At 44.8% G+C, this 26,558-nt stretch overlaps 1 protein-coding gene across 1 annotated transcript in view; it reads left to right on the top strand.

Moving 5' to 3' along the window:
* The first annotated feature begins 9,281 nt into the window (after window positions 1–9,281).
* ADAM19 (ADAM metallopeptidase domain 19) overlaps window positions 9,282–26,558 on the top strand; it is a 66,660-nt gene continuing 49,383 nt past the window's right edge. The window contains exons 1-3 of the mRNA XM_044451007.1: window positions 9,282–9,542; window positions 12,243–12,328; window positions 16,627–16,697. Coding sequence (XP_044306942.1) covers window positions 9,449–9,542; window positions 12,243–12,328; window positions 16,627–16,697 — 251 coding nt within the window. The 5' untranslated portion in view covers window positions 9,282–9,448. The remainder of the gene's footprint in view (window positions 9,543–12,242; window positions 12,329–16,626; window positions 16,698–26,558) is intronic.

The raw sequence follows: 26,558 nt of genomic DNA, 5'->3' as shown, positions 1-26,558 counted from the left end.
TTCAGTTGAGAATTTAGTTTTACAGGGCAGTATTTTGCTCTATTGATTGCCTCATGAGCAAGACATGACTGCATCTCAGCCTCTTGCCAATGGGATTCCCGTTGGGCAGTAAGAATTATCTCCTCAGGATTGCCTGTCAGGGCAGCACTGAACTCTCTCAGATTCTCTGTGAAATTATCCGCACATTTAGACATACTTGTGCTGCACACATACACGTGCTATGCACCACTGGGCAGGGAGAGAGCATATTTTTGTAGCAGAGGGTTTCTGCAGCATGGAAAGTGAGACAGTGAGGCTCCAATGACCCAAATGCAGTGATAAAAATAGCACACAACATGTGTGCAGTGGTAACATGCCTCCTATTTTTATAACCTTTCAGTTCTCCCACAAAGCACTACTGTTTCAAAGCCAAAAATATATAGAAATATAATACTCTGCTTATTTGGTAGTTCTACGCAGCTTTGAATGTGATCAGGTAGAGTGGTAAATCTTTAAATCTGGAGAGTAGGACTGCCAACTCTTGAAAGCCAACTGCTGCCCCTTGGATGGAGCAGCTGGAAGGAAATGAAATCCTCTGGGAAGGAGCCTACTGCTTTTCTGTCTGATCAAGGGATAGACACCAGTGTCAGGTTCCTCTGTACACCTGCGATGCACAACTTTTAAAATATCTGGGGAAAGGGGGAAAGCCTGACCGAAAACAGACGTTCAGATTTGTTTGTTTTTAGGGCTGCCAACTCTGCTTGGAAGGTAGGAAACTATTTTATATCATCATGGATACCTGGATGCTGATCTGTGATCACTACACATTCATTCATTCATTCATTCATTCATTCATTCATTCATTCAAAGCTTTTCTATTCCGTCTCCTACAAATGTCTTGGGACAGCTTACAAGATGCAGTCAGACCTGCAGTTCTGTTTTGTATACACTTCCTTCACTGCAAATGCCTAGAAAGAGGGACCCTTTGGCTGCTGCTAGGCACAGACGACACCCCCTATTGTCACTCTAACTCATGGGGGGGGGGCGACTTGTGGCCCTCCAGATGATTTGGCCCATGTCACCCCTTCCTATTGGCTATGCCGGCTAGTGGTGATAACTATGGAAATCATGGCAAAACATCTGGTGAGCCAGCAGCAGCGTAGCCCTGCTATAGCTTTTTGGGATTCCACCTCATGCAATCCCTTGTCAGCACAGGATGGTGATTCCATTGGAGAGTGACCCTATGTTCCCTGGGTGAGCATCCCAGGGACATTGGGATGGTTTGGGAAACCTCTTCCAAGACAAAGACAGTGCTCTGACAGAAGGGGGAGTCGGAGTCCAAGCCAAGCCCCTCACACCTGGCATGGAAAGAGCCATGGAGGCTGCTGCCACGAGGTCAGAAAAGAAACCTCTGTGCTATCCTAAGCCTTGACTAGCTCCTTCTCTCCTGTTAGACAGGCTGAAGAGGAGCGGGAGGGATAGATCACTCCCAACATCCCACCCTCCCTCCTGGCTTCAGCTTCATAGAACATGGGACTTATGGAAGCCTCCAGGTTCAGGGGCTTCCAAGCAGTGAGGAAAGGAGCCCACTGCTTTTCTGAGTCCACAGCTCCACACCCCTTGATGCAGCTTTGCCCTCTGGAGCAGCAATCTGAGAAACTGCTTGTCAGACCAGCTGTCAGGTCGACCAAACTGCCCAGGCATCATCTTGGGTCAGCTGTCAGCACTTCATGTGCAAAATGGTTTGCACAAAAGAACTGTATTTTTATTTAAATGGACTCATGTAATTGTGAATAGTCAGAGGAGCACAAGTGCAGGAGTTTGAAGCCTTAGCCAGGGCAATGTCCAAGAAGATGCATCTGAGGTGCAGCAGGCACCAGCACTGGACATAGGCTCTTTGAGGCTCCAAATTGTTTCTCCCCCTTTGTTTTCTCTTGACAGCTGTCGAAAAGTGAACTGTCAAGAGAAACTACAGTCAGAAATGATCTTTGCTCATGCAAAGGGAATGGTGTGATTTTAAACCCCCTTTCACCATGCTCCTCCACTTTTTCTTGCCCTGGGAGAGGGTGTGGAGCTCCAATTCCCGGTTCTGAGGATGGAGCATATTCTCTGATTGCTGCTTAGAAAGATCCTAAGGCCCCTTAGATACTGCCTATGGCCAAGAGGATTGCCCACTGCAGTGTTCCTGCTCTCTTGCGCTCTCTTTTTGAAAGAATTCTTTTATAAAAGAAATAAAGGTGCAAACACAAGGACAAGAACAAGGAACATAAATAGCATTAAGAACTACTATTGTAAGCCTGAATGAAAACTTTTTTTCAGAAAGCAAACATTTATTCATTTTGTTTCCATACTGCCCCACAACCTTTGACAAGAAGTGACAATACCAATTGTGCATTCTTGCAAAAACACCAAAACAACAAGTTTTAGCTCTTAGTAAAAAAAAATGTTTAAAGTGAATACTTGATAAAATGCCAAGACTGCAGACAAACTAAGCAGCTTAACTAAGGTGGTGGCTAAGAGATGGTTTCCTTCTACCACCACCAGGAACCTATCAAGAAGTTCCACACTGGGGGCTGGATCCAGACTCTGCCTTTCCGAAAAGGAGCCTCTCATGGAATTTCTCTCCTCCTGATTTGGGGAGATCCCCCCTCCCTTTGTGCAGCAGTTTCAGGAGGATGGATGTGGTATAGGGAAGTCCCCTTCTGTCAACCATAATTCTGTTTCTCTCTTTCTGGAACAGACTGAGAAGGCAAAAATTGTTTCTTTCAGACATACCTCACCTCCAGGTAGGGCATGGTTCAAAGCAACTTTTGGCCACTGATGGCAAACATCACAGTTATCCACTGTGATGTTCCAGGCTCCACGCAACCCTGGAGAATGAAAGCTTTGTTTTGCATGATCAGGGAGTATGTTTGTTAGTAATCTAATGACTGGAGACCCAAATTCCATTAAAAAAGAATAACTCAAAACCTGCCAGAACAATGTTCTTTCAGATTTAGTACTATCAGATTTAGTATGTGTAGGAAGTGTATATGCATGTTTATTTTTTATGTTTCTATATCCTGCCATTCTGCCCAGGAAAAGCACTTAAGACAACTGCATATAAAGATACATATTGGCACAGAGGAAGCCATTGTAAAAAGTGGGGTCAGAACACCATAATATTTCAAGAGGTACAGCCTATAACATTTCTCTTTTTAAATATTTCATTGCTTTTAGATGTGTTCTCACAAAGGTTCCAAGAAACTTAACAATTAAAATGCACATAATTTAAAACCTCTAGAACAAGTATCCTGAAAAATGAAACTTCCCCATAAAACAGCCTCCCCCAAACACTGTCTGAATATTTTGGATTTCAGTTCTCATCAGCCCCAGCCAGCATGGCCACTGATCAGGAATGCTGGGAGATGTAGTCCAAGACCTCTGCAGGATGTCAGACTGTAAAAAACTAATTTACCTTACCTATTTGTTGTGAGAGCAACCAGAGAGCACCATGAAGAGTAAGATTCTGTAAGCTGCCTTGGCTTCTTAGAAGGATATAAATATAATAACTAAATATATAAAACAATTAAAACAACCTCAAACACTTATATTAATTAATTAATTAAAGTTTTTATATGCCATCCAATACTAGAGTCTCTGGACACCTTACAAAAAATAAAAAACAAAACATATCAACATAATATACCATTATAATGATACATTAGATAGCCCTTCATATGCCAGCATGTTTCCTAACCTGGCAGGAAAAATACTGCAGTGCCACATCAGTGGGCATCACTGGGGAGAATACATAGCTGGGAAGCCACCACTGGTGATGCCCCATCCCGTGTTGTCATCTCCCACACCATGGGGTGTTGCAACCCCGACTCCTATAGAACTTTATTCTCGTATAGGCAAGGAAACTAGGACTGCTATTTGCTCAGACCTTCTGATTCATGTTATCAGCCTGGTTACTGTCTTTTGCACAAGTTACGGTTTCTGGACCATCTTCTAAAGCATCCCACATGGAACATGTTCCAGTGATCTTACACAGAAGTAACCAGAGTGCAAACTACTGCAGCCAGTTTATTCCAGTCCAGATAGAACATTTGGAGCACCAGCTGAAGCTGGTAGAAGGGAGCTTGTGTCATGGAGGCCTCCTTGAAAGCATCCAGGGTGTGGGCAGCAGGGGTCAATGCAGATGCAGCAGGACCCAAGGCAAGGCAGTGGATAATCACAGTCCCTAGTCCAGTGGTAAAGTCAGAAGCAAGGTCATAGTCAAGGATCAGGCCCAAGCCAGGACCCAGAAATATATTGCAGAGCAAGACAAGGGTAAGGTCACAAAGAAGCCAAAGGGGAAGAACCAGTAAGACAAGGGGCAAGGAGCAGGAAACCTGAGGCAGGCTGTCCAGGTAGGATGCAGGGGCAGTAAAGGTGTGGCAAGCAAGGTAAGGCAGCAGCAAGCAGGGAAAGGCAGAGCAGGGCAGGCTCCAGATCAGACAAGTTGCAGGCACTGGAGCACACAAGCAAGTTACCTGTGCTGCTGAGGCAGCTTCTGGAGAGAGGCACTTGCTCTCCTATAGCTCTTCCTCCGAGGGCTCCAGGAAGCTGGTACTCTTCAAGTTGCTGAGTGCTCGGGCAGGGGCCAGGAACCAATCCTGCCGATAATGTGGTGCATGCTCTGGTTCTAGCCAGCAGATGGAGCCCTAGACCTGGCCAGATCCTGACACACCTGAGCCTCAAGCAACAGCAGTACTCCAGGAGAGCCCCCAAAGCTACAAACCTGCATCTTGAGAGGAAACGCAAGTTGAGCGCCCTCCAAACAGTCAAAAGGACCGCTAGCAGCATATTAGTCGTGTCTGTACTGAGCTTCAACTTATTAGCCCCATGCAATCCATTGTCACAATCAAGCATCTGTTAGCGCTTCCCCAGGCTCACGCGAAGAAGAGGAAAAGGAAAAACAGAGCTGCATGCCGTCAGCATCATGGCCCAGAATTCCAGAGGACGCCGCTCAGTGGTTTCATGCAGAGGTTAAATAGCGCTCTGCATCAGCTGAGGGGGGCTCTGAAGCAAGGGCTGGGCAAGAAGCAAGGTGAAGAAGCAGGCCAGTGCTCAGGCACACCGGTTCAGCCAGATTAGGAGCAGGCTAAGAGATGAATGGTCGAGATGAAGAACAGGCAGGCATTCGTGCGCGTGGGGCCGGGGCAGGGCAGGAGCAGTGGAGGCAGAAGACAAAGACCGGAGCGCAGTCATGGAGCCAGATAGCTTGCGCAGGCTGGTGGCAGGATCTCGGAGCTCATGGGTTTCAAGCAGATGGCATCAATCACAGTGCAAAGGAGAACAGGAACAAGACACAGCACTGTTTCCAGCACTGACTTGATGCACACTGAAGGGCTTGAATGCCAGAGCCTGCTTAGTCCCACTCAGGGCTCAGCTTTGGTATGTTTGACCTGCTTGGTCAAAGTCCTACTTAGAAAGAGGACCAAGTGGTCCTCCCTGAGTTGGGCCTGTCTCCTCCATGGCCGTGGAAGAGGATGCTCAGCCTTCTCCGCTGAAGCAAAGCCACCCTCTCCTGAGCCACTGGGACCTCAGCAAAGCCACAGCCCCTGTTGTGGTGCAAGCCCTGGTACGAACCAGGCGTTATTCCCGTTTGAGGCCTTGAATCCTCCTCCTCGGGAGATTACAGTGGGCCATGACTCCTGTGACCCTAGGCTGGAGACTCCTCGTGGCCAAGGAATATCACCCAAGCAGCAGCTTCTGCAACTGATCATTGCGACAGGAGCAAAAGCATTGCAATGTAGCACCAGCGTAGGCACTCAGTCCTGAAGGAGACCCCTGTTCATGCTATTAAAACACTGAGAAATCAAAGAGAATCAACCAAGGGACAGTTCCGTTTTTCCTAACATGGCTCATCCAACAGAGTGACAATGGTAGCCTGCATGCCAAACCAGTCTGAACTCTGAGTGAAATTGATCCAGAAGCTTGAATGTGAAGCTTCAACATATACAAGTTCACTGATAATTCACCACCCAAGTAGAAAGTGATAAGAAAAAATTCCTATTTTTCATGGCCTAATATCTTACAACAATTTAATTTTATTAAGAGAGTTCCTGAAGTTCAGAATAAAATAATGACATTATTTTCTGATCATGTACTTTTCCACCAAATGAATTCTTTATTCTCTACCAATCTGATTTACTAGAGGGATCTCAGATGGTCATGGATACCCTCTGAAAACTGCTGCTCCTTTGGACATTTTTCCTGGCTGCTTTCATGTACACTGTCACTCTGTCTACACAAACAGAATGCAGAGACCTTATAGACAAAAAGCAATCAATACTCTTCTTGAGACAGAGCAGAAAATACAAAGGGGGTTGCCCTTTTGAGATTTTTTCAAAAGCATTTTCAAAGAAAACAACTAAATAAGTCTCCCCTCTGAGCTTAAAAAAAGTAAAAGTAAGCCCCGTTGACATCAATAGAAGTTAATGCCAAGCTTGGCGCTGTGGCCTTCATCCTTTCATCTGGTCCCTTTCCTGCTCATGATTTTGAGCCAGAATCAGAGCTCCAAAGGAGCACCAAAGTTATCATCTTCAAGCTATAATCTTCTTTCGCATGTGTGTACTACAGCAGGGCTCCTTTACTAAATATTTTTGCCTCGATCAAGGCGACGCTTGTTACTCAGGCCCCATTGAAATCAATACAAAATGTTAGTAACGGCAACAGCCCGATTGATTTCAGTGGGAATGGAGTGCACTCAGAGTAGCTACAAACTTAGCTCACTTCCCTGGAGTAAGTCCTATTGAGCTCAGCAGGCTAATTTCGAAGGAATCGCTTTGCTAGCCTGCAGTCCACCCTAGGATGTTGTGCTTGGTGGCATCACCACTGTTGAGAATCCCTCCCTTTTCTGTGGCTGGAACAGCCCTGTCTTTCTGAGCAGTGCTGCTGGCGATGGGGAGCACAGGCTGCAGTCCTAAGATCCACCAGACACCTTGGAATAAGCCTGCATTAATGGCATTGCACCGATACACTTTCCCATCACTTATCTCGCGACATGAAGCTGCTGGGAGAATCCAGCAGCACGGTATCTCCTGGTGTTGTCTCACTTCCCATCAGTGTGTTAGTATCTCAGCCACTTACTGGATAGTGCCTGTGAAGGCACACGGGCATGTTAATACTCCTTCCTCTGTTAAAAGCTCTATTCTGAAAGACTTCTCAGTCAAAGAAGGCCTTTTCCAGGTCCCCCCCCCCCCACCACCTTCCCCAGGGGTTCGATTCATTTGCACTCAATTGCACAGCACAAAAATGAATGGGTAATTAAAGCATAATACGTATTCAGCCCATCATTTAGCAACATTGCTTCCTCTGACAATCAGGGAGGGCAGAGATGCAGTAGCCATACATGACCGCACTACCAGCAGGAGAGCCAGTGTGATGTTGTCGCTAGGGTGCAGGACTGGGACTGGGAAGCACTGGGTTCCAGTCCCCACTCAGCCATGAAGGTCCTTCGGTGACCTTGGGCTATTCACTGACTCTCAGCCCAACCTACCTCACAGGGTTCTTCTTGAGGATAAAATGGAGTTGAGGAGCAGCATGGAAAACACCTTGAGTCCCTGGAGCAAAAAAGGCAGGGCATAAATGTAATTTGGTAGACTGCCTCGCATGGTGCTGAGACATCTGCCACTGTTTAAGGGGCCTCCTACTTGCACATCCGTTGGGTACAACTCCGCACAGATAGGATTGTGCTGCCCATCTGAAAAAAGTGATTAACACAGCACCACAGAGTTTATTGCCGTCCAGAACTCAGGATAGAAGTCTCAAGCTCACCGTTCTGCACTCCAAAACTTCTATTGAAAATGGATGGGGGTGGATTTGGAGATGGCAGTAATTCCTTCAATTAATTCAAATGGAATTGAGCCCTGTTCATGATGGCTGTCACTTTTTTCCACAGCTACATGATCTTGATTGTATTGGCATTCACTCAGATTCGATGCTTCTAGAGTGCGATTCTTTGCGCACTTCCCTGGAAGCACATTCCGTCAAGCTTTGTTGTGTTAATTTTGAGTAGAAAGGTATAGGCTGGGAAACAGCCTTTGTGGGCCATGAGCACAGTTGAGAATTTCAGAAACTGTTGAGTGACAAAGAAGTCACCTGCCTGAAAGAGATGGATGTAGCCACAAATGTTTTAAATAACTCCTCTGAAACATTTTCAGCACCAACAGAAACCTAGTTCACCAGATTTGCAACTGCCATCAAGAAAATGCATGGTTTTATTTTTAAGGATGCATTCTGATGTGCACCTAGGTACATTCTGTACAATGAAAAAGAGACTGTGCAGTGGAAACAAAGTCTGGGAATATGAACTTTGTGCAGTTGGGAATTTGAACTTTCATCTTTTTATTGTTTTCCATTGGAGGGACTCATATATTGGGTGGGGGTAACAATTTGGTTGCACCAGATTCTTGAACAGTAGAAAACAATGCTTAGAAGAAGCCCTTAGTAAGCACCAAGAAAGGTTTATAGTGGTGCATTGTGGCCCATGGGCACCTGCTTGACTACCTCCTGGTATATTTTACAATATAACCGGCAGTCCGGGATGGCTGGTGACTATGTCCATGGGGCTCCTGATCTGTTCCAGCTTTTATTTTAAGCTTTATAATGAGTTCTCCCTGATGCTGGGCCGATTGTGAGGAACAGTTCAGCACCACGGATAGCTCCCATAGAGCTCAAAATTACAGCTGCAATGAATGAGAAGTATCACTGCCATAGGAGTCGCCAACCTCCCGCGCAGGTACTGAGCCCTTATAAGTTTAATAGGCCGTGCTCCTGGCCAGATAAGCGTACACACAGGGACTGCAGCCTTAAATGTATCGCTGCGATTTTAAAACGCCTTTATCACACCATGTTACGAGAGTGGACAGGCAGGCGTTCAGCCCCGCAAACACAGAAGCAAAGGGACGGCGGGGAACGCGCGGGCGCCCATTTCCCCGACGGCAAGACCGAGGCCACGGCGGGGACAGCGGCGCTCGCAAACCCGCGCGCCCACGCGGCGACCGCAAGAGGGCACGTGCCCAGGCCGGAGCGCGCTCGGAGCCGGCGCGGGCCGCGAGCTGCCGCGTCCGCAGGTGCGCGCTTCCCCCGTCCGCGGCGGGGAGGGGCGCCGCGACCCCCGCCTCGGCCCCGGCCCCGGCCCCGGCCCCGGCCCCGGAGGGAGCGACCCCGCCTCCCCGCGCCGCTAGATCTTTCCGCGGAGCAGACCGAGCCTTGGCAGGAGCAGGAGCAGGAGCAGGAAGCAGGAGCAGGAGCGAAAACAACAAGGAGTGTTGTGGCGGGCCAATTCTGGACATGCACCAACGTGGCTTAAAACGCATGCCCACACCCACTCACCCTTCCTTGCGAAAAGTTAAATGCAGCAGCCGCAATCGCCAAAGGATTTCACTATAAGGGCTGCATCTCGGGAACAGCTCGCCTCTTCCCGGTGGGAGGGACCATGCTTGGTGCGGCAGAAAGAGGCTTGATTCATTCCGTTTTCATCTTCTTGCTTTGGCTGAGTCAGGTTCCAGCGGGCGAATCGGGGTGGGCAGGTAAGTGGGGCGTCCGCGAAGGGGGGAAGAGAAGCGAGAGATGGGCACAAAGGGCTGATGGCGTGCTTGACGTGCTGTGAACCGTTCAGAGAGCCTTGGCTATTGGGAGTTATAGAGATGATGATGGCGATGAGGATGGGCACAAAGAGTAATGCACGAGCCATCAGAATAGACGTGACTATAAATATTGAGAGCATGTAAGCAGGATTTTGGCTTTTTATTTAAGGCTGGGGAAGCTTGCACCTAGGGAACTGAAAGCCCGTGCCTTTTGCTGTGGGAACCTGAAGTGGGAGGAAGATTGTTACATTTTAGTTAAGGGAATATTATATCTGTATAATATATTCTGTTGATTAGATATGTATCTATATATCTATCACTCAACTACATGAGAATGCTCATATAAATAGCAGGTGCTGAATGGCTCTAGAAGGAGGCAGTGTAATAGTTGCGGCTTCCTTTTTCTGATTCTTGTTGTTCCGCTAGCAAAGATGAAATAACACATCCTTTCTGAAAGGATGTTCAGCAGGTGTGCCCAGCCCAGGGGAGCACTTCAGAAATAGAACTGAAGTTTTTTATTCTTGTTTCCCAGTTTCAGCAATCCGGTGTCAGGCAGGACCAGCTGGGGTAGTGAATGGCAGCGGTAATGAATGGTGCAACCAGGCAATTGGGCTAAAGGTGGAAGCCTGTAATTGCAGGCTAACCAGGGAGACCCATAACCCTTTTGCTATCAGAACTCTCAGAGAGGCAGTGTGGCTTGGTGGTTAGCACGTTGGACTGGGGACTGGGGAGAACTGGGCTCGTCCTCACTCGGCATGAAGCCCACTGGGTGACTCTTGGCCCGCCACAAATGCTCAGGCTAACCTGCTTCATCAGACTGTTGCTGTGAGAAAATGGAACTGCATAAGCTTCCTTGGGTTCCTCCTCAGAAAAGGAGAAAGGGAGGCATATAAATGCAATGTAATAACAATGATACTGGCACCATGGGTGTGTGAGAGAGGGGGGTATATGACTAAAGCATTGCTGTTAGAACTGGTGAGGCGCAGGCTCGGCTAGCTGCATTCTCTCTGCCCAATTTGCCTTGCAGGGGTCTCGTGATTCTAAAACGGGAGCTCCTTGAGCTCCTTAGAGGAAAAGTGTGATATGGGCAATAAATGCACAAAGAGAGTAGATTCAGCAGTCTGCTCCTACGGTAAGAAATGCTGTGGGTCAAGACGTGTCACCTGCCCTATCCCTGGATCCTTCATACACGCGGCAGGATATGGTTAAGCCGTGGCGAGGGAAGGACACTTTTCACACGTTCAGAGACCAGTGTGCTTACCTGCATATTTCAAGACCTGCGATCAAGAACCAAGAGAGTCCTGCTTTCATGGGTTCTCAGTGGGCAGCAGCAGCAGAGGACCTGCACTGCTTTTCACCTGGGTGCCTTTCCATTTCCAGAGATGGAGCGGGCAGAAAGAGCCTTCTCGTTGAAAGGGGCCATTCTCACCCATGGGCCGACGCGGCTGGAATCGGCCCCAACTGATGGATGGCTGTGGTGCTGGGCTCAGGTCCCGCTGGAGCACATTCCCACATGCCACCTTCCCCAGCCTGGGCTGCGGCTCCCACTGTTCTTCCTGACTTGTGCAGACTTGCCAAAACATTGTCCATCCCATTCCAGGCAATGCACAGACTGGATTATTTATTTATTTGGTATATTTGTAGCCCACTGTGTTTCCTTCCAAGGAACACAAGGCAGCTTACATAATTCTCGATCAACAACCCTGTGAAGTAGGCTGGGCTTAGAGTCTGTGACTGGCCCAAAGGTTCTAGTCCTCAGGGAGCAGGGACTAGAACCCAGACCTTCTGAGTCCCAGTCCTGTGTGCTCTTAACCACTACACCACACTGGCTTCCAGGAGATTTTCTCCAGGAGTAGTTAATCTTTTGGGGCCTGTGAGCAATTTGTGAAATTATCCTGGGTGGCACCATAAAATTGATGCCATGAATAACCTGCCTAAAAGTCTGAGCCCCAAGATGCTCCATTGCAACCACAGTTTTCTGTGCCAGTTTTGCTTCTTCAACAACTCTGAGCATATTTTCAGGCTGTATGAACTGCAAGCAAACCCAGATAATTGGACTGGAAATATTGGATTGGTGAATCCCTTCACAAGAATTTCTTCAAAGATAGCATCAGTATCATGGCAAGATCATGGCAAATTTAAGCAACTTCATCCCAGAAGTACATTGCAAACTCCATTGTACAAGGGAAAACCTGTTTTTAGAAAAAGTGCAAAAGATTACCATGTTCAATTTTCAGTTTAACTGTACCTAACTAAAGTGATATTCTGCTGGTTTTCTGAGTTGAATCTGATCCTTGGCTAATGATGTTGCATTCTTTGATTTGTTTTTGCTGCCTTTTCTGATAAAGGCTATGAACACTGTGTTATTTAAAATTCTGCCATTGTGTTTGCTCCAGCAAATGCTTTGTGGGTGTTTCTTCTGGCTGAATGATGATGGCTGAATGCCCCCACATGGATAACATGGTTTTGATTGTGATTATATTTCTGCAAAAAAGGATGGAGCACTTGTTTGAAGATTCTACTTTTGAAGGAAAGGATGCTACTGATAAGCTTGGTGGCTAAATCAATCAGATGTTACTGGATTTTGTGCTGTTTTTCTTTGGTGACTTTTTCAGAGTTCATGCTGGGGCTTTGTTTCTACAGGAACAGAAGATGCAGACCACTCCCAGGTGTACCGTGAAATCATAACACCTCAGTGGAGAGTAGATGGAAGCCCGGGCAAAGATAAGGTGGGTTGTTTGCTCACAGTGACAGGAAAGGTGGTGCTTTCTCATCCCTTTCTGATAAACACAACCCTCCTGATCCAAGCACTGGTGGGAAAGATTTAGCATTTGGTGACTCAAAGATAAAGACCTTTTAAAATTTGCCTGAGCTAGAGCAGGTGAAGGTCATAAACCATGTATCCACTTTCAAAACAAGAAGGTGTGTGCAGATGATTTGTGTCCCTTTGAATTGGTACCTGATGACAGCATTAAAGAGAAAGAATGATTCCAGCATGGTATGTTTGTGTATTTATTTCCTTTTGCTGTGCTTCCAAAACAAATAGTCTTTGGAAATGGGATGGATCCTAAAGTTTTGATCCACTGTATTTGTTGGTGGCACCAGCATGCTGTCATACTTTGTGATGGGGGTTCTGGATGGCTTCAAAAGGGCACTGGGCAAATTCTTGGAGAAGATGGTTTCTAGTCCTGATGGCCATATGCTCCCTCTGGGATCAAAGGCACTACACCTGTGAATATCAGTGCAGGGAACTTGGGCAGGGAGGGACCATTGCACTCATATCCTGGGGCAACTGGATGGCCATGCTGGGAACAGAATGCTGGACTAGATTGCTCCAGCACAGCTTTTCCTGTGTCTTTAGGTGCACCAGTCTTAGGTACTTTTAGAATTGGCCATGCGTGTGTGTATTCTGAGCAACTTTTGTGTGACTTTGGTCTTGGGGTCATTTGCTTAGGGTGCCCAGGTGACTTACTTTACAGGGGAGAGTCCTCCATTGGGAAATCTGTCAGAGGACAGTTCTCTGTTTAAAGGTGTCCTCCACTTAATGGGCCGCTCAGACTAGGTCTGCTTGCAACTTGAATGTGCCCATAAAGAGTAAGCAGATAGTAGACTGAGCAGACACGGGTCATCTGGTCAGAGTTCCTCACTATGGTGAGATGCACTACTATTTAAAGTGCAATATATGCACATATGTAACAATGCATATAGATTAATGTATGCAAATGCAAGCAAATGGTCAGGCTCTTTTTTGTCGTCTCTTTTGGTGATACCTAAGTGGCCATCCTGCTTTTTGTTACAGTCTCTAGATTTACCGGTTGTCATTTGTGGAAACACTTAAGGAAGTGGCAGCTCCCCATGCCTTTTGCCTCCAGAGGGCACAACTACTAGCCCAGGCTTATGGTTCTAGGCTGAGGTTGTGTTGTTCGAGTTGAATCCCTGGCTGAAATGGAATTCAAATTCATGCCTGACCCATGAGCTGATCACACTGGTTCTGAAAAGGATGAGAAGCAAGGTTCACATGGTTTTCCATACTGGAGCATCCGTAGCCCCTTGCCATAGAATCGCACAAGCGAACCTGCCTGCAGGCCGTGACAGCAGTACTTTAAGACTGCAGCAGCTGGAAAAACTGCAGCTGTGATGGCAGAAATGCATGCCAGCTGTCTCCATGCGTAGCCTAACACCAGCTAAGGCTTCCCCTCTTATATATACAGGAATCTGATTGTATGAACCAGATGTTGGATACAGTTAATGTTGCTGTTAGTCTCCCACCTGCTTCAGGCCTTGGGCCAATGCTGAGAGCTCCTCCAGCCTCAACACAATTATTTCCTACAGAAAAAACAAATGCTACAAGTCTACAGCAGAGTTGACTGGGGAGATAATTCAGTTGTGGTTGGTCTTCTCTTTTGTTGACTATGTGGGAGCCCCATAAAAGAGAAGAAACAGAAGCACAGCAAGAATAGAGATCTTTTTCATGCCAGAATATATGTAATATTCTTTGGACCAAGATGGAATGGAACAGGCCTGTTTTATGCCCTGTGGACTTGTCAGATCCCCTTCTGCCTAATGGCTTTCTTTGACATGATCTAACAAAGTGTTGGTATTTCATAATTTCTTCTTGGTCACAGAACAAGTACATAGATTACCCAATCAAGCAATTGCTAGGAAACACTCAAGCTGGGAACTGAACCCACAACTCCATTGCAAAAGTTATGTGCATTTGCAACAAGCAAGCTGCAGGCATGGTGTAGGGTACATTTTGCCAGGGATCTCCAGTCCAGCCTTCAACCCCATGATCATGAGGGGAAAATGGAAATGGTACACCATGCTTGAGGATATTCATAGAAATGTATTTCCATGTATTGCACAGATCTTGCTGGAGGGAATTGGAAACTCAGGAAGAGCTGAGCAAGCAATAGTTTGTTGGCCTGCAGCTTCCCCATGTGGGAAAGAAGAAGAAGATAGCTCCTGGTTACCTGTCTCATAAGTGCTGCCAGGCACTTTAAGCAGCAACCATGACACAAATCTGCTCATACAAATCTATACATTATTATGAGGATTGATTTTAATTGTACAGGAGGCAAAGCCAGCCACTTAATTTCTCATCCAAATAATCTCAAATAATGCAAGTGTTTATTTTCACTCTGCTGCGGATTGCACCAAACCAAGGTGATTTCCTCCCCCAGCCCTTAAGCTTACCTGCCATGCAGGGAAAGACTGGGAAGGGAAGCAATGTAGAAAGTAGAGGGGCTACAGTTTTCCTTGAAAATGGTTCCCCTACATAGCATTGAAGCTTAGCAATGCAGTGCATCTTCATGGCTTTGGAGAAGGGATCCAGGGCCCTGTGCCCATATCCTCTTTTTGGGGAAGAGGAGGGCTTGAATCTGTTCTAGTTACTCAACTTCCTCTTCTGAGGCAATTCATGTCCACAGCTATATCAAGACTATTTTTCCTTCTGCATTCACCAACTCTCATGGTTTGTCCTATCGCAATTTTCTTGTAAAACAGGTTTTAGTCTTTATGAGACACCCATGCAGACTGACCACGTTTGTTAAAAAACTAGAATTCTGCAAATCTACAACAGGGATATTCTTCAGGAAATATTTGTTGTTCCTCTACTCCAAGAGGAAGCCTCTACTGCATTCAAGAATTTCATTTTTAAAAAATGTGAAACATTTAAGAACTGGTAATTACCTTGGGTAAAGTCACAAAATGTGCAGTGGTTTCATTGAGCAATGCAGTATTTCATCTTTGGTGCAATAAGAATGAAACAGGTGGCAGCAAGCCACTTTGGGGCAATCTTTTCAAAATAAATTTGTAATTACACCATTAATCAACAGGACAGTTGAATTAGGTAGTCTGAAGATGTGTTGACGTTCTGCAGGCAACAAGAGTAAAGATTACAAAATGTGATACCAAGAAATGCCTTACAGTCCCCTGTTGATAATTGAATACTGCAATACTGAAGAAGGATTTTAGGTCAAACAATATCATTGGAGACATGGAAGCATTTAGAAGAAATGCATCAATTTCTGTAGAAAACTAAACAGGTTGCATTAGGTTTTGTAACTTCCCCAGTAAACCAGTGATTCTTCACCTCAGTTGTAGTGCAAAGCGGTGTTCTGTTTTGCCTGCTCTTTGAATTGGTCTTGGATACAAGTGTCTTGACTGACAAATGTTGTACTGTGCTTCTCCTTTACCTTCAGTTAATGCATCCAGTAGAGCTGCACTAGAATGCAAAGGGTGAGTTCTCATTCAGGGGTCATCACAGTTACCTTCAGAAATGTGTCCGCCCCCCATCTCTTCCTCCATGTCCATTTTGCCCCATGTACTGCTTTGAAGCAAGTACTGATTTATTTGATATACACTCTGCCTTTCTACCAAAAGATTGGCCCCAAAGCAGCTACAATGTGCTTACACAAGATTAGGTCCAACTGAATGATACTAGATTTGCATCTAAGGAAGAGGCATTGAGAATCCGTGAAGTCAAGAAATAGGTGTCTTTGTGAAATTGTTCCTGATGCTGGTAAGACAGCCTTATGGCTGTGGACACAGTTCCTTTGCTCCTTATGTTGCTGCAGAAGCAAACAAACCTGGAAGTTTCCTATTAACCATAGTTTCCTTTTGATTCCAACCAAGAAACTACGGTTAACACACAGAAGGGCAACTTGCGGCTCTCCAGATGCTCTGACCAATAGCTCCCATCAGCTCCAGCCAGCATACTCAATGGCAAGTGTGAACTATAGTCCAAGGCATCTGGAAGTCCATAAGTTACCCACTCTTGGCTAACTGGTTTGGAACAAGCCAGGATATGAAGCTGTGATTTAAACTTGGTTTACTCTGAAGCTTTTCAGCTTCCCACTTTGGACAAAGTTGGAAACTATAGTTAATGAAAGGGATGCAAAAGGATGAGTGATGGGGATTTGGTGCATACCACACACATTTTGTTCAGTTTATTAAGCTGAGATATGAATGTGTGATCATGTTCAGTGTTTATGTGTGTAAGTGTTGGATTCTATGTTATATGCAGCATCCACCCAAAGCAGAAATCAAGATAACAGCAGAAGGAAGAAACTTCATCTTGGATGTTGAGAAGAATGAGTAAGTAAACTGCCATATTTGATATAAAGTGAGGGCATAAGTATATCTAAGTATGGAAGTCAGGACCTGGTTTATTTGTGTGAACTAAGCAAAGGTTCCTTGTTATTGGAAATATTCCAAGTAATGTTGTCAGTTATAGGGCACAAGAAAATTCCGCATCTGGAGCCCCTGCTGAAGAAATTCACCCTGCTCTATAGCAGTTCTAACTTGGAGGGTTTGCATCCCTCCAAAAGGGCACTGAGGAGCTCATTCATATACTTTGTGCAAGAACTCCAGTTCAGTCTTATTCCCTGATGCTAGAAATGAAATCCCTTAATTCCATGGATTGTGGGGTCAAGGCATTCAAGGAGTAATTTGACTCTGTGTGAGTAACCCACTAAAGCAGAGAATTCTAGTGGTGTTTCTCCTCAGCTACCCAGGACTGGCAGGAGGTTGAAATATCAGCATTTTTGAGATCTTACCTGGTGTTTGCATTTTAGACCCTTGTAGTCCATATTCTATTTATGTACTCATTACATTTCAATACAGCCCAACAGCTGAAGCTCTCTTGAAGCCATGCAGTAGAACAAGATCACATGAACACCTAAATAACTTTAAAACAACAACAGAAAAAGACCAAGCTAAAGCCAGCAGCAGTGCATCAAAAATGAAATGGTTTAAAGGCTTGGGAGAATGAAAGGTCTTGTTCTGGCTCATTTACACACAATAAATGCCACATGGGCATCTCAGTGGAAGGCATTCTACAACTGTGGTGCCACTCCAAAAAGAACCCCCCCCACCTCATTTGGCAGAGGCCACCAAAGGGAGGCTTCTGAAGATGGGCCTCAGGGACCATGGGAAGAAACCCTCTGTCAGGTATCCTTGCCCCAAATCATTTTAGGGCTTTTGGGGTTAATAACAGGACTTTGAATTGGGCCTGGAAATGGACTGGAGGCCAGTGCAGATCATAAAGTGCTGGCATAACATGATTGCACAGGCCAGTCCCCACTTATAATCTCGCTGCCCTATTTGGGACCAGCTGAAGTTTCCAGACCATTTCAGACTCAGTCCCCATATAATGCAGTGCAGTAATCTGTAGGATTGGTTCCCAGAGCTTGGAGAACTCTAGCTGGACCACCTCTGTCCAAACAGGGCCATGGCTTGGTATGTCAGTCCAAACAGAGAAAAGGTGCCCCATGCTTCCAGTGAGAAGGCTGGAGCCACATGCTGAACTTCAGCTTTTAGAGGAGATGCTGCCCCTCCAGAACAGGCTGAAGGATGCCCATGCAGGCAGCCCGTCTGCTCCGTAACAGTGCATGTCTGATGCCTGAAGTGCTCACCCAGGGGCCATAGGAACACTCTCTTAGTTAAGCTGATTATGCTGATATTTTTGGCCTTGTGCTTTAGCCTTCAGCTTTCCCTACTGCTGGGATGTAGCCCCTGAGAATCTGGCCCTTCACCTGAAACACGTTCAACAGCTCTGCTTTAAAGTCAGCATGGGTGGCCCATGCTTGAACTTAAGCAGTGGCTGGGCTCTCGTCACTGGGTTCCGTTCCAGCTTCACTTCAATCAGGTGCTTTTAATCGGCTGCAACCTTCTGGGGTAGAACATAGCAACTGGATAGCACACTCTCACAACTGTGAAGAGTATTTTGTAAAAGAAATGTGCCCCACTTTGTTGAAAGGCTTGAGAGCACAGGGTTTTTGTCAGGATTTACCTGTCCGAAATCAGTATATGTGCTAAGTGTCATGCATGGGATATCAGAACTGGATTCCTGTAAATCATGTAGCAAGTAAGAAGATGGCTGGTTAGAACAAAGCCATTGTACACTCAGAGTCATCCTGTGCCACATGTAAAGGCCAATGCAGAGTGAAGATCAAATATTGTTATTTCTTACATTTGCACTAAACTCTTTGACCTCTGATCTTTGATCAGGAAAATAAGGTTGACCTCAAGGAAGTCCATCTTTCATTCCTGCTCTAAAAGAGTGCAAACTGATTTATGTAACATTCATTTGGAAAATAGTGGAGCAGTGTTAAATCCATCAAAGTTTATCCTGTTGTTTTCAGGATCAAGCTGCAAAATGGTGCATCGTGTTGTGAAGAGTCTTTAATTCACACCCTTAAGTTTCTTAACACCTGTGTCCTTCTATAAACAGGACCTTTGCCCATTTGCTCTTGGACTTTGAGCATCATTTTTAGCTATCCAAGACTGCAGAGTTAAACTTAGTGATGGTGCAACAAAATTGGCAGATCCTGAGTCTTGTTTAAAACATTAGGACTAGGTTGAACTCAGCATAATAACATAACCACCAGGTGCCTCCTTGGAATGGTGCCATGCTATTTTCATCTGAACCTGCCGTCAGAAAACTAGGAAAACGGAACACTTACATCGTGTTTATTTCCTGCGCAAGCCTCTCATTCATGCAAACAGGTTTGTGTAGCCATTCAACTTTGCAAGAGAATGCAAGAGAAATTGAACTGTACTCATAATCTTGTCTGATACAGTCAGTGCAACATGCAACATTTCACGCTTGTCTGTACTGGCGGAGATAATTTTCTTATTCTGCTTTTACATTGGATTACTTCTGAAATGCAAGGATAATTGTGTCCATCGGTCTTCAGCTGGTGGATTATGTGACCTCCCCAACTAGGTTGCACCCCAACCCAAGAGCATCAGAGCAGCCTTTCAGGTTCAGCCCAGCAAAGCAGCAAGTCACAGAATTTTGTTCCCACAGTGCCATAATGTTGTACACCTCTGTCATGTCCCACTGGGGCACTCCTTTTTTCTAAGCCAAATTAGTAACAACTCTCCTGGGAATGGCTACTGTCATCGTATCTTCTTTCAGTTTTATCCCAGAATCGAGAAACTTTTTGTTTCCTGCTCTTTTGCCACTAGTTTGTGCTGTGTATAATGGAATGGAGCAAACACGCATGTGGAAAAAGCATTTTCTTTGGCTTCAGAAACAATATCACATTTTCCATTTTTCGGAACAAACAAACAAACAAAAACCTTGCTCGAAAAATGGAAACAAAACAGTAGAGATGTGATGTCAACTAAAGAAGTCCTAGCAAGTGTAAGTTGGGGATGATGAGGACGCAATGCATCCCTCATGCAGAGAAATTGATTGTGATCAGATTGAATCAGTGAGCCAAAGGATGGGTGGCAGCACCTGGAGCTGGTTCAAGTGGGCAAGAAGCCCTCTCCTGGATGATCACTGGCAAAGAATGGAATGTGTTCGAGGTGGGAAGAAGGTGAAGCTGACAGACACCAATCCTGACAGAGTTTTCCACGTGTATTAGAGGTATAGTGCGGGCTGCTTGTATGCTATGCAGAATCCTAATGCAGGTATTTTAGGATGAAATTAGTGGAACTTGTTCCCAAGTAAACATAGGATCAGACTTTTATTGAGATACAGAAAAACATGAAGAGGTATCTTTTTTTTCTACTAGATTTTGTAAGCTGCTATAAGCAATTATTTAGATTTACATGGTTAATAAACTGAACTTGAAGCACAATCTTACATCTGTTTACTCTGTACAAGCATGGGGAACTTATGACCTTCCAGATGCTGTTGGACTACAACTCCCATCACCTCTGACCATGCTGATTAGAGCTGGTGTGAGTTGAAATCCAACAACAAGTGGAGAGCTGCAGGTTCTCTGTAGTTGTGCATTGGGTTTTACTGTTACAGTGTAGTCCAATATATATCCACTCAAAAGTAAGCCAGGTTAAATCCTATGCAGGATTTATGTATAAATCATGTATAAATTTTCAGTCATGCAGTAATCCTATCCCCATCTCTGTAGAAGTAAGCAAACCCAACTAAGTTCACTACTAGTATTTTGCAATACATTTAGTACACACTTGTGTGTGGGTTCTAAACATTTGAGGATTCGTTAAGCATACTAGAAGTAATGCTTGTTTATGTTTAGATCATTGTTTTGCCAGTATTGAAAGGATACAAGCCACATTTAATTCCACAGGAAGTTACTGTATTAGATATAATCTCCCAGTGGATTCCCAAACACCCGGTGCAGTACAATTTATTTTTTAAAAATGAATTGTTGAGATGCTGAAACACTGCAGCTGCAAAACAGAAAATCTAAAGCAGATGGATAGCAAAATATATGGAGAGGCTCTAAGAATGACATTGGCCATTGCTCAAGAAGAACCTCTGATGTAAACAGATTGTTTAAAAATATGCATTCTGGAAGGAAAGGGAAATAGATCACCTTTGGCTAATGATGGCTTGGTCTAGAAGGTATATTGAAAGCATAAGTTCTCTTTGACAAAGCTCTACTTGAAGAATTGGTCCTTTGGGTAGATGTCAACAATCTGTATTTGGAGACATATTTTGAGAAGGGAAAATAAAATGGGGAGGCAGCGGGCAGGGGTTAAATCTTGCTGCTAGAGAGTATCTCCTTTCGAAATGGAGCCAGCAAGTTAATCTGGATGACCACCAATCCCTCTCTTCTCAACCTTCCTATTTTCCAAAGCAGAATCCAGCTATGGATATCCAGGTTTTGTCAATAATAAAAAAGATACAATTATGTGAGTTCAAATCATGGGAAGCTGCCAACTGGATCAGGTCAGCAACCATGGAATTGTGTGTGTATGTGTGGTTTTGTGTGCATGCATGCATGCACGCACATCTTTCACAGTAAAAACTGCCTGGTCGTTGCTGATTTTGAGCAGGAAAACTTCTCATTCCCTCTTCATCTGTAGGCTTAACCTTCATCCCCACTGCTAGCCAAGGAAGTAAAGTAGCAATTGCTCACATCTCAGGAAAAATAAGGCGATCTAGATCTAGTTTCAGATATCCCATGTTTAGCCTAAAGGAAGGAGGGGGACATTTCGCTTGACATCAAAGTCATGGCATTTCATGGAGGCAATGCTTCTAGACAACTTTGCTTAGAATGATAATTTATAGTTCATCTGGAGAAGAAATCTTTGGGCCAAGATATGCAGTAATTGGCTAGTTGACCAGACCCGTTAACACAGAAAATATTCTGGCTCCCAGCCCAATTCCAACTTCTAATCCTAGACTTACTGTATCTTGGAAAACAAAACAGTGTCAGTGCCAATTACACTGTATGGTTTACGTGTGTGAGGACTAAGGAAAGCAAAAAAGAAAACAAAACAAAACTCTTCCCACCGGATCCAAGGTTCTTAGCTGTTAGACCCTGGGATGCTTCCTGTTTTATCTGGGTCATTTCCTGCCTTATCTGTTTTCCTGCTTGTTTAAGGATCCATTTTAGTGCTAGGTAGGAAGGATAGCTCAGATGCTCTGCCCTGTTGCAGGGGCCACACAGGTTCATTCTCAGCTGATTTTCCACATGCAAGCATATTACACGTTGAGGAATGATGGAAGGGCTTGACCTTGTCTCCTGGGTCCCACAAAGAGCATCTGAACCTGTAGAAAAAAACAGATCTGGCACCTGGAGATTTTTAGCTCTGCTTCCTTTGGAATAATGATATCATTGTCAGAGGGGCAGACCAGGAAACTAGGCTCTCCAAGTTATCTCTTCGACTCCAATCTTTTTGCAATTTCCTAGGCGGGAAAAGTGCTTCCTCTGCTCTCTCCTGCCCTCTTTGTTTACCTTGTAGGGAGTTGTGCTTTTTTTTGACTCTGCAGTTTTGCAGTGCTGTTCTTTGATCTTTGCACATATAAGGGGTGGAGGTTGCTTAACTCTGCTTTAAATGCCGCATAGGAAAATATTTTTAGAATAGCTGCTGTTTCCATCATCAGTAGCATAGTGGGATGCACAGAAGCAGGTCTCTGGCATTAGCAGGACTAGGATCTGCAGTTGTGATATAACGGGATCTAAAACAGATGACCCACATTGCAAGTGTCTCTCCTGAGCCTGAGGGGCTGCATATGCTTCTGAAAGATACTTTCCATTCGGAAACCCCAAGGGGTGCTCTCAGTCTTAACATGTCAAGAAGCACTGACTTCTTCACAGAGCCCTGATGCTGTGAACGGCAGGATGGCTTATTGCAAGATGCATGGGCAAGCAGCCCTTCTGAAGCATAATCCCAGCTCCCACATGCAGCTTAGTGTGCTCAGTGGCTGCAAAGCAAGGGATTGTTGGCGCATACAAAAGGGCCATTGCTGATCAAATGCCACGAGCAGAGCCGGCAATGACATCATCTTTAAGCCAATATTCCTCAGTGGAGTCCGCCTGGTGCTCTTCCAGTGTGCTGGGCTGCAGACTCCACTTTCCTCCTAAGCAAGTCGTTTTACCTGGCATCATGGTAAGACGCAAAGGGTGGAAGTAATTCAGTGAACGAAGGTGATGAGAATGGAACACTGTCAAAAGGATTTGTGTGCATCCTTTGGCTGATGCATCTAAATATGATTTTGGCTGGTGCGTGTATTTTTAATTTGGATGGCATATGGCAAACTTCCTCAACATGGTGCCCTGCCCTCCTGATGTTTTGCACTGCAAATGTGAGCATTCCTAATTATTGGTCATGCTGGATGTGGCTGCTGAGAGTTGAAGTCCAAAACTCTAGGTTGGGGAGAGCTAGTGTGCATCCTTCAAAGGCATGCACCATTCAAGTGCTTTCTAGAATCATGTCTAATCTCTAATATCTCAAGTCCTACTTGAACAGAATCTCTGTGTGCGAACTTGTGAGAAGAGTCTCTGGTCTGTGCTTTTTTTCTGTGACTCTGGGGCAACCCCTCTTCACCTGCCATTCCCAAATACCTTCTGCAGTTTTGACACCTGGACACAGCACTGTTGAAAGGAAATAGCAAGTGTTTGCTAATAGCACTGAGCTTACTGATACTACTAATTAAAAGCAAACAACCGCAAACAATGCACTTAAGAGCTTCAGGCTTGCCTCTTATTTCTGATTTGGTGGGTAAACATGTTCTCATCCACCCCGAGGGAGAGTATGAAGAAAGTGGGATGTACAGTAACTTCCAGGATTCAGAAATTATCCAAGAGCTAGCAGCTTTAATTATTTTATAAGGTTTTAACATTTCCAATCCCGCAATATACCAGCAATCGAAAAGGAGCTCTGATCGTTGCCATCACGCTGGCCACTTAATGCATGGGTGGGACAGTTCTGGTTCTCATGATGAGGGGTGCTTTCATATTTGTGGAGTGAAGTTGCCAGAGCAAAGGCGGATCATTGCTTCCTTGGAGGCGTATGTGCAGCAGTCAACAAGAATAGCGGCATGAGAAGGAGAGTGGTTTGGATCCTTCACTGGATACTCCATTCACAGGGGAAAGGAAAACTTTCTGTTCTTCCAAGTGTTCCTCCCATTTGGACAGATGGATTGTTTAGAAAGAAGTGTAGCTGTTTGTGGGGTTGTGACATGTGTGACTTTGTCCTCATTGTAACATATCTGAAGAGGCTGGTGGGTTGGAACTAGATTTTCATACTATCTGTTGTAGACATATTATGTTTACGACCTTTACATGGACACTGTCTAAAGCAAATATATAATTCATTTTTAAAATGCTAATACCTCAAAAATATATTGCTAACTTGTTGAGGTTGCTTTATTGTTATCTGCCATCAAGTCATCTCTGATTTATGGCAACCCTATATATGAAAGCCCTCCGAAATCTCCTACCCATGACAGCCCTGCTCAGCTCTTGTAAATTCAAGGCTGTGTTGTTCTTTATGGAGGCAATCCATCTCATATTTGCCCATCCTTTTCATCTTCTGCCTTCAACTTTCCCTAGCATGATTGTCTTCTCCAGGAATTTTTGTCTATTCATGATGTGCCCAAAATATGGCAGCCTCAGGTTTGTCACTTTTGCTTCTAGGGAAAGTTCTGGTTTGATTCGACCTAGGAGTTGAGGTCACTAGAAGAAACTATTCAAAAAGCTAGGGTTTTGTTGTTCACATTCAGTGCTTTCTACCGAAAATCTGATCAACAGCTACCAGACTCTAAGATCTAGATAGCCCTGGAGATCATCAACATTATGGTTCATACCAACCTTTCTAACGTATATTGAACTCTGTTATTATACCAATATCTTCAATCATGAAACTCAAGTCTGTGTACATAGAAAACAAGATGGTCTTCCAAGGTATGCACATAGGTATTTCCAAGTGGACATATCTTCAGATTTACCTAGCTCCTGATCTATCCCATTCACCTACCTATCTCCATACACCTTGCATTCACATGCAAGGCTGGCCTAGCAAGCCAAGACATCAAGGTGTGCATACCACCTTTGCAGCACTTCACCTACTTTTCCTACTTCCTTATAATTTTTCCTGGATTTGACTGAGAGAAGTAGGACACTTAACCTATCAGTTGCAGGATCTCCACTTCAAAAATGAGAGCATTTAGCTAGCATTTCTGTGGTTTCTGCATTAGATCAGAAGGTGTTATCAAATTTTCTGAGCCATCCCTTTGAATTTTGAAACCAGATTTCTGAAGCCATTCCTGCTATGCAGCAATAGCATTTGTTTGTTTATTTTGCTTCTCAGTCATCTCCCTGGTGGTTCAGGGATCTTTTTCTTCTGTTCTCTGTTTTCTGGAAGCTTCTCTTGGCTTCAGTCAGGCTGGAGTCCTGATTTCTTTCCTGCTCAGCTTTTCTTTCCTTAGCATGAAAGGCAGCAAGGCTAGGAGCTACTATACATGGCAAAGTGCACAAACTGCTCCCTTTGTGGGAAGGTTTCTTTTTGCTTCTCCCTCTCATTGCTTTCTCTGTCACATGTTGTTCTTCCTAGAAAACCTGAGGTAATCTGCAGTCACTTTTATTCTGCAATTACTTGGAAAGTCTGTGAGCAAGTCTGCTGTGCAACAGGGCAAAACCATCTGCTTCAAGGGATGCCCATTCAGGGCAGGTGGGTAGAGGAAAATTAGTGTCTGAATGAGAAAGATCAGGAGCCATCCAAAGACCAGCATTTTCTAATGGTAGCCTATAACTCTTCACTAGCTTTGTTAGGAAGTCTGAGCAACAACAAAGCTAGTGGAGGTAACAGTATTCCAGCTGCGCTATTCAAAATCTTAAAAGACAATGCAGTAAAAGTGCTACATTCAATATGCCAGCAAATTTGGAAAACTCAACAATGGCCACAGGATTGGAAAAGGTCAGTTTACATTCCGAACCCAAACAAGGGCAATGCCAAAGAATGTTCAAACTACCGCACCATCGCACTCATTTCACATGCTAGCAAAGTTATGCTCAAAAACCTACAAGCTAGGCTCCAGCAGTATGTGGACCAAGAACTACCAGAAGTACAGGCAGGATTCTGAAGAGATCAAATTGCCAACATACGCTGGATCATGGAGAAAGCTAGGAAGTTCTAGAAAAACATCTACTTCTGCTTCATTGACTATGCTAAACCCTTTGATTGTGTGGATCACATCAAATTGTGGCAAGTTCTTAAAGAGATGGGAGTACCAGACCACCTTATTTGTCTCTTGAGAAACCTGTAGGCGGGTCAAGAAGCAACAGTGAGAACTGGACATGGACCCACTGATTGGTTCAAAATTGAGAAAGGAGTTTGGCAAGGCTGCATACTGTTGCCCTGCCTATTTAACTTATATGCAGAGCACATCATGAGAAAGGCGGGGCTAGATGAATCACCAATTGGAATAAAGATTGCAGGGAGAAATATGAACAACCTCAGATATGCAGATGATACCAGTCTAATGGCAGAAGGTGAAGAGGAACTAAAGAGCCTCTTGATGCGGGTGAAGGAGGAGAGTGCAAAAGTTGGCTTGAAACTCAACATTAAGAAAACTAAGATTATGGCATCCAGTCCTCTCACTTCCTGGCAAATAGGTGGGGAAGAAATGGAGTGACGGATTTTATTTTCCTGGGCTCCAAGATCACCGCAGATGGGGACTGCAGCCAAGAAATTAAAAGATGCTTGCTCCTGTGGAGGAAAGCTATGGCAAAT

The sequence above is a fragment of the Varanus komodoensis genome, unplaced genomic scaffold (assembly GCF_004798865.1).
Source record: "Varanus komodoensis strain SLA01 unplaced genomic scaffold, ASM479886v1 scaffold6_1, whole genome shotgun sequence".
NCBI classification, from domain to species: Eukaryota; Metazoa; Chordata; class Lepidosauria; order Squamata; family Varanidae; genus Varanus; species Varanus komodoensis.
This window is presented reverse-complemented; position numbering and strand designations above follow the sequence as displayed.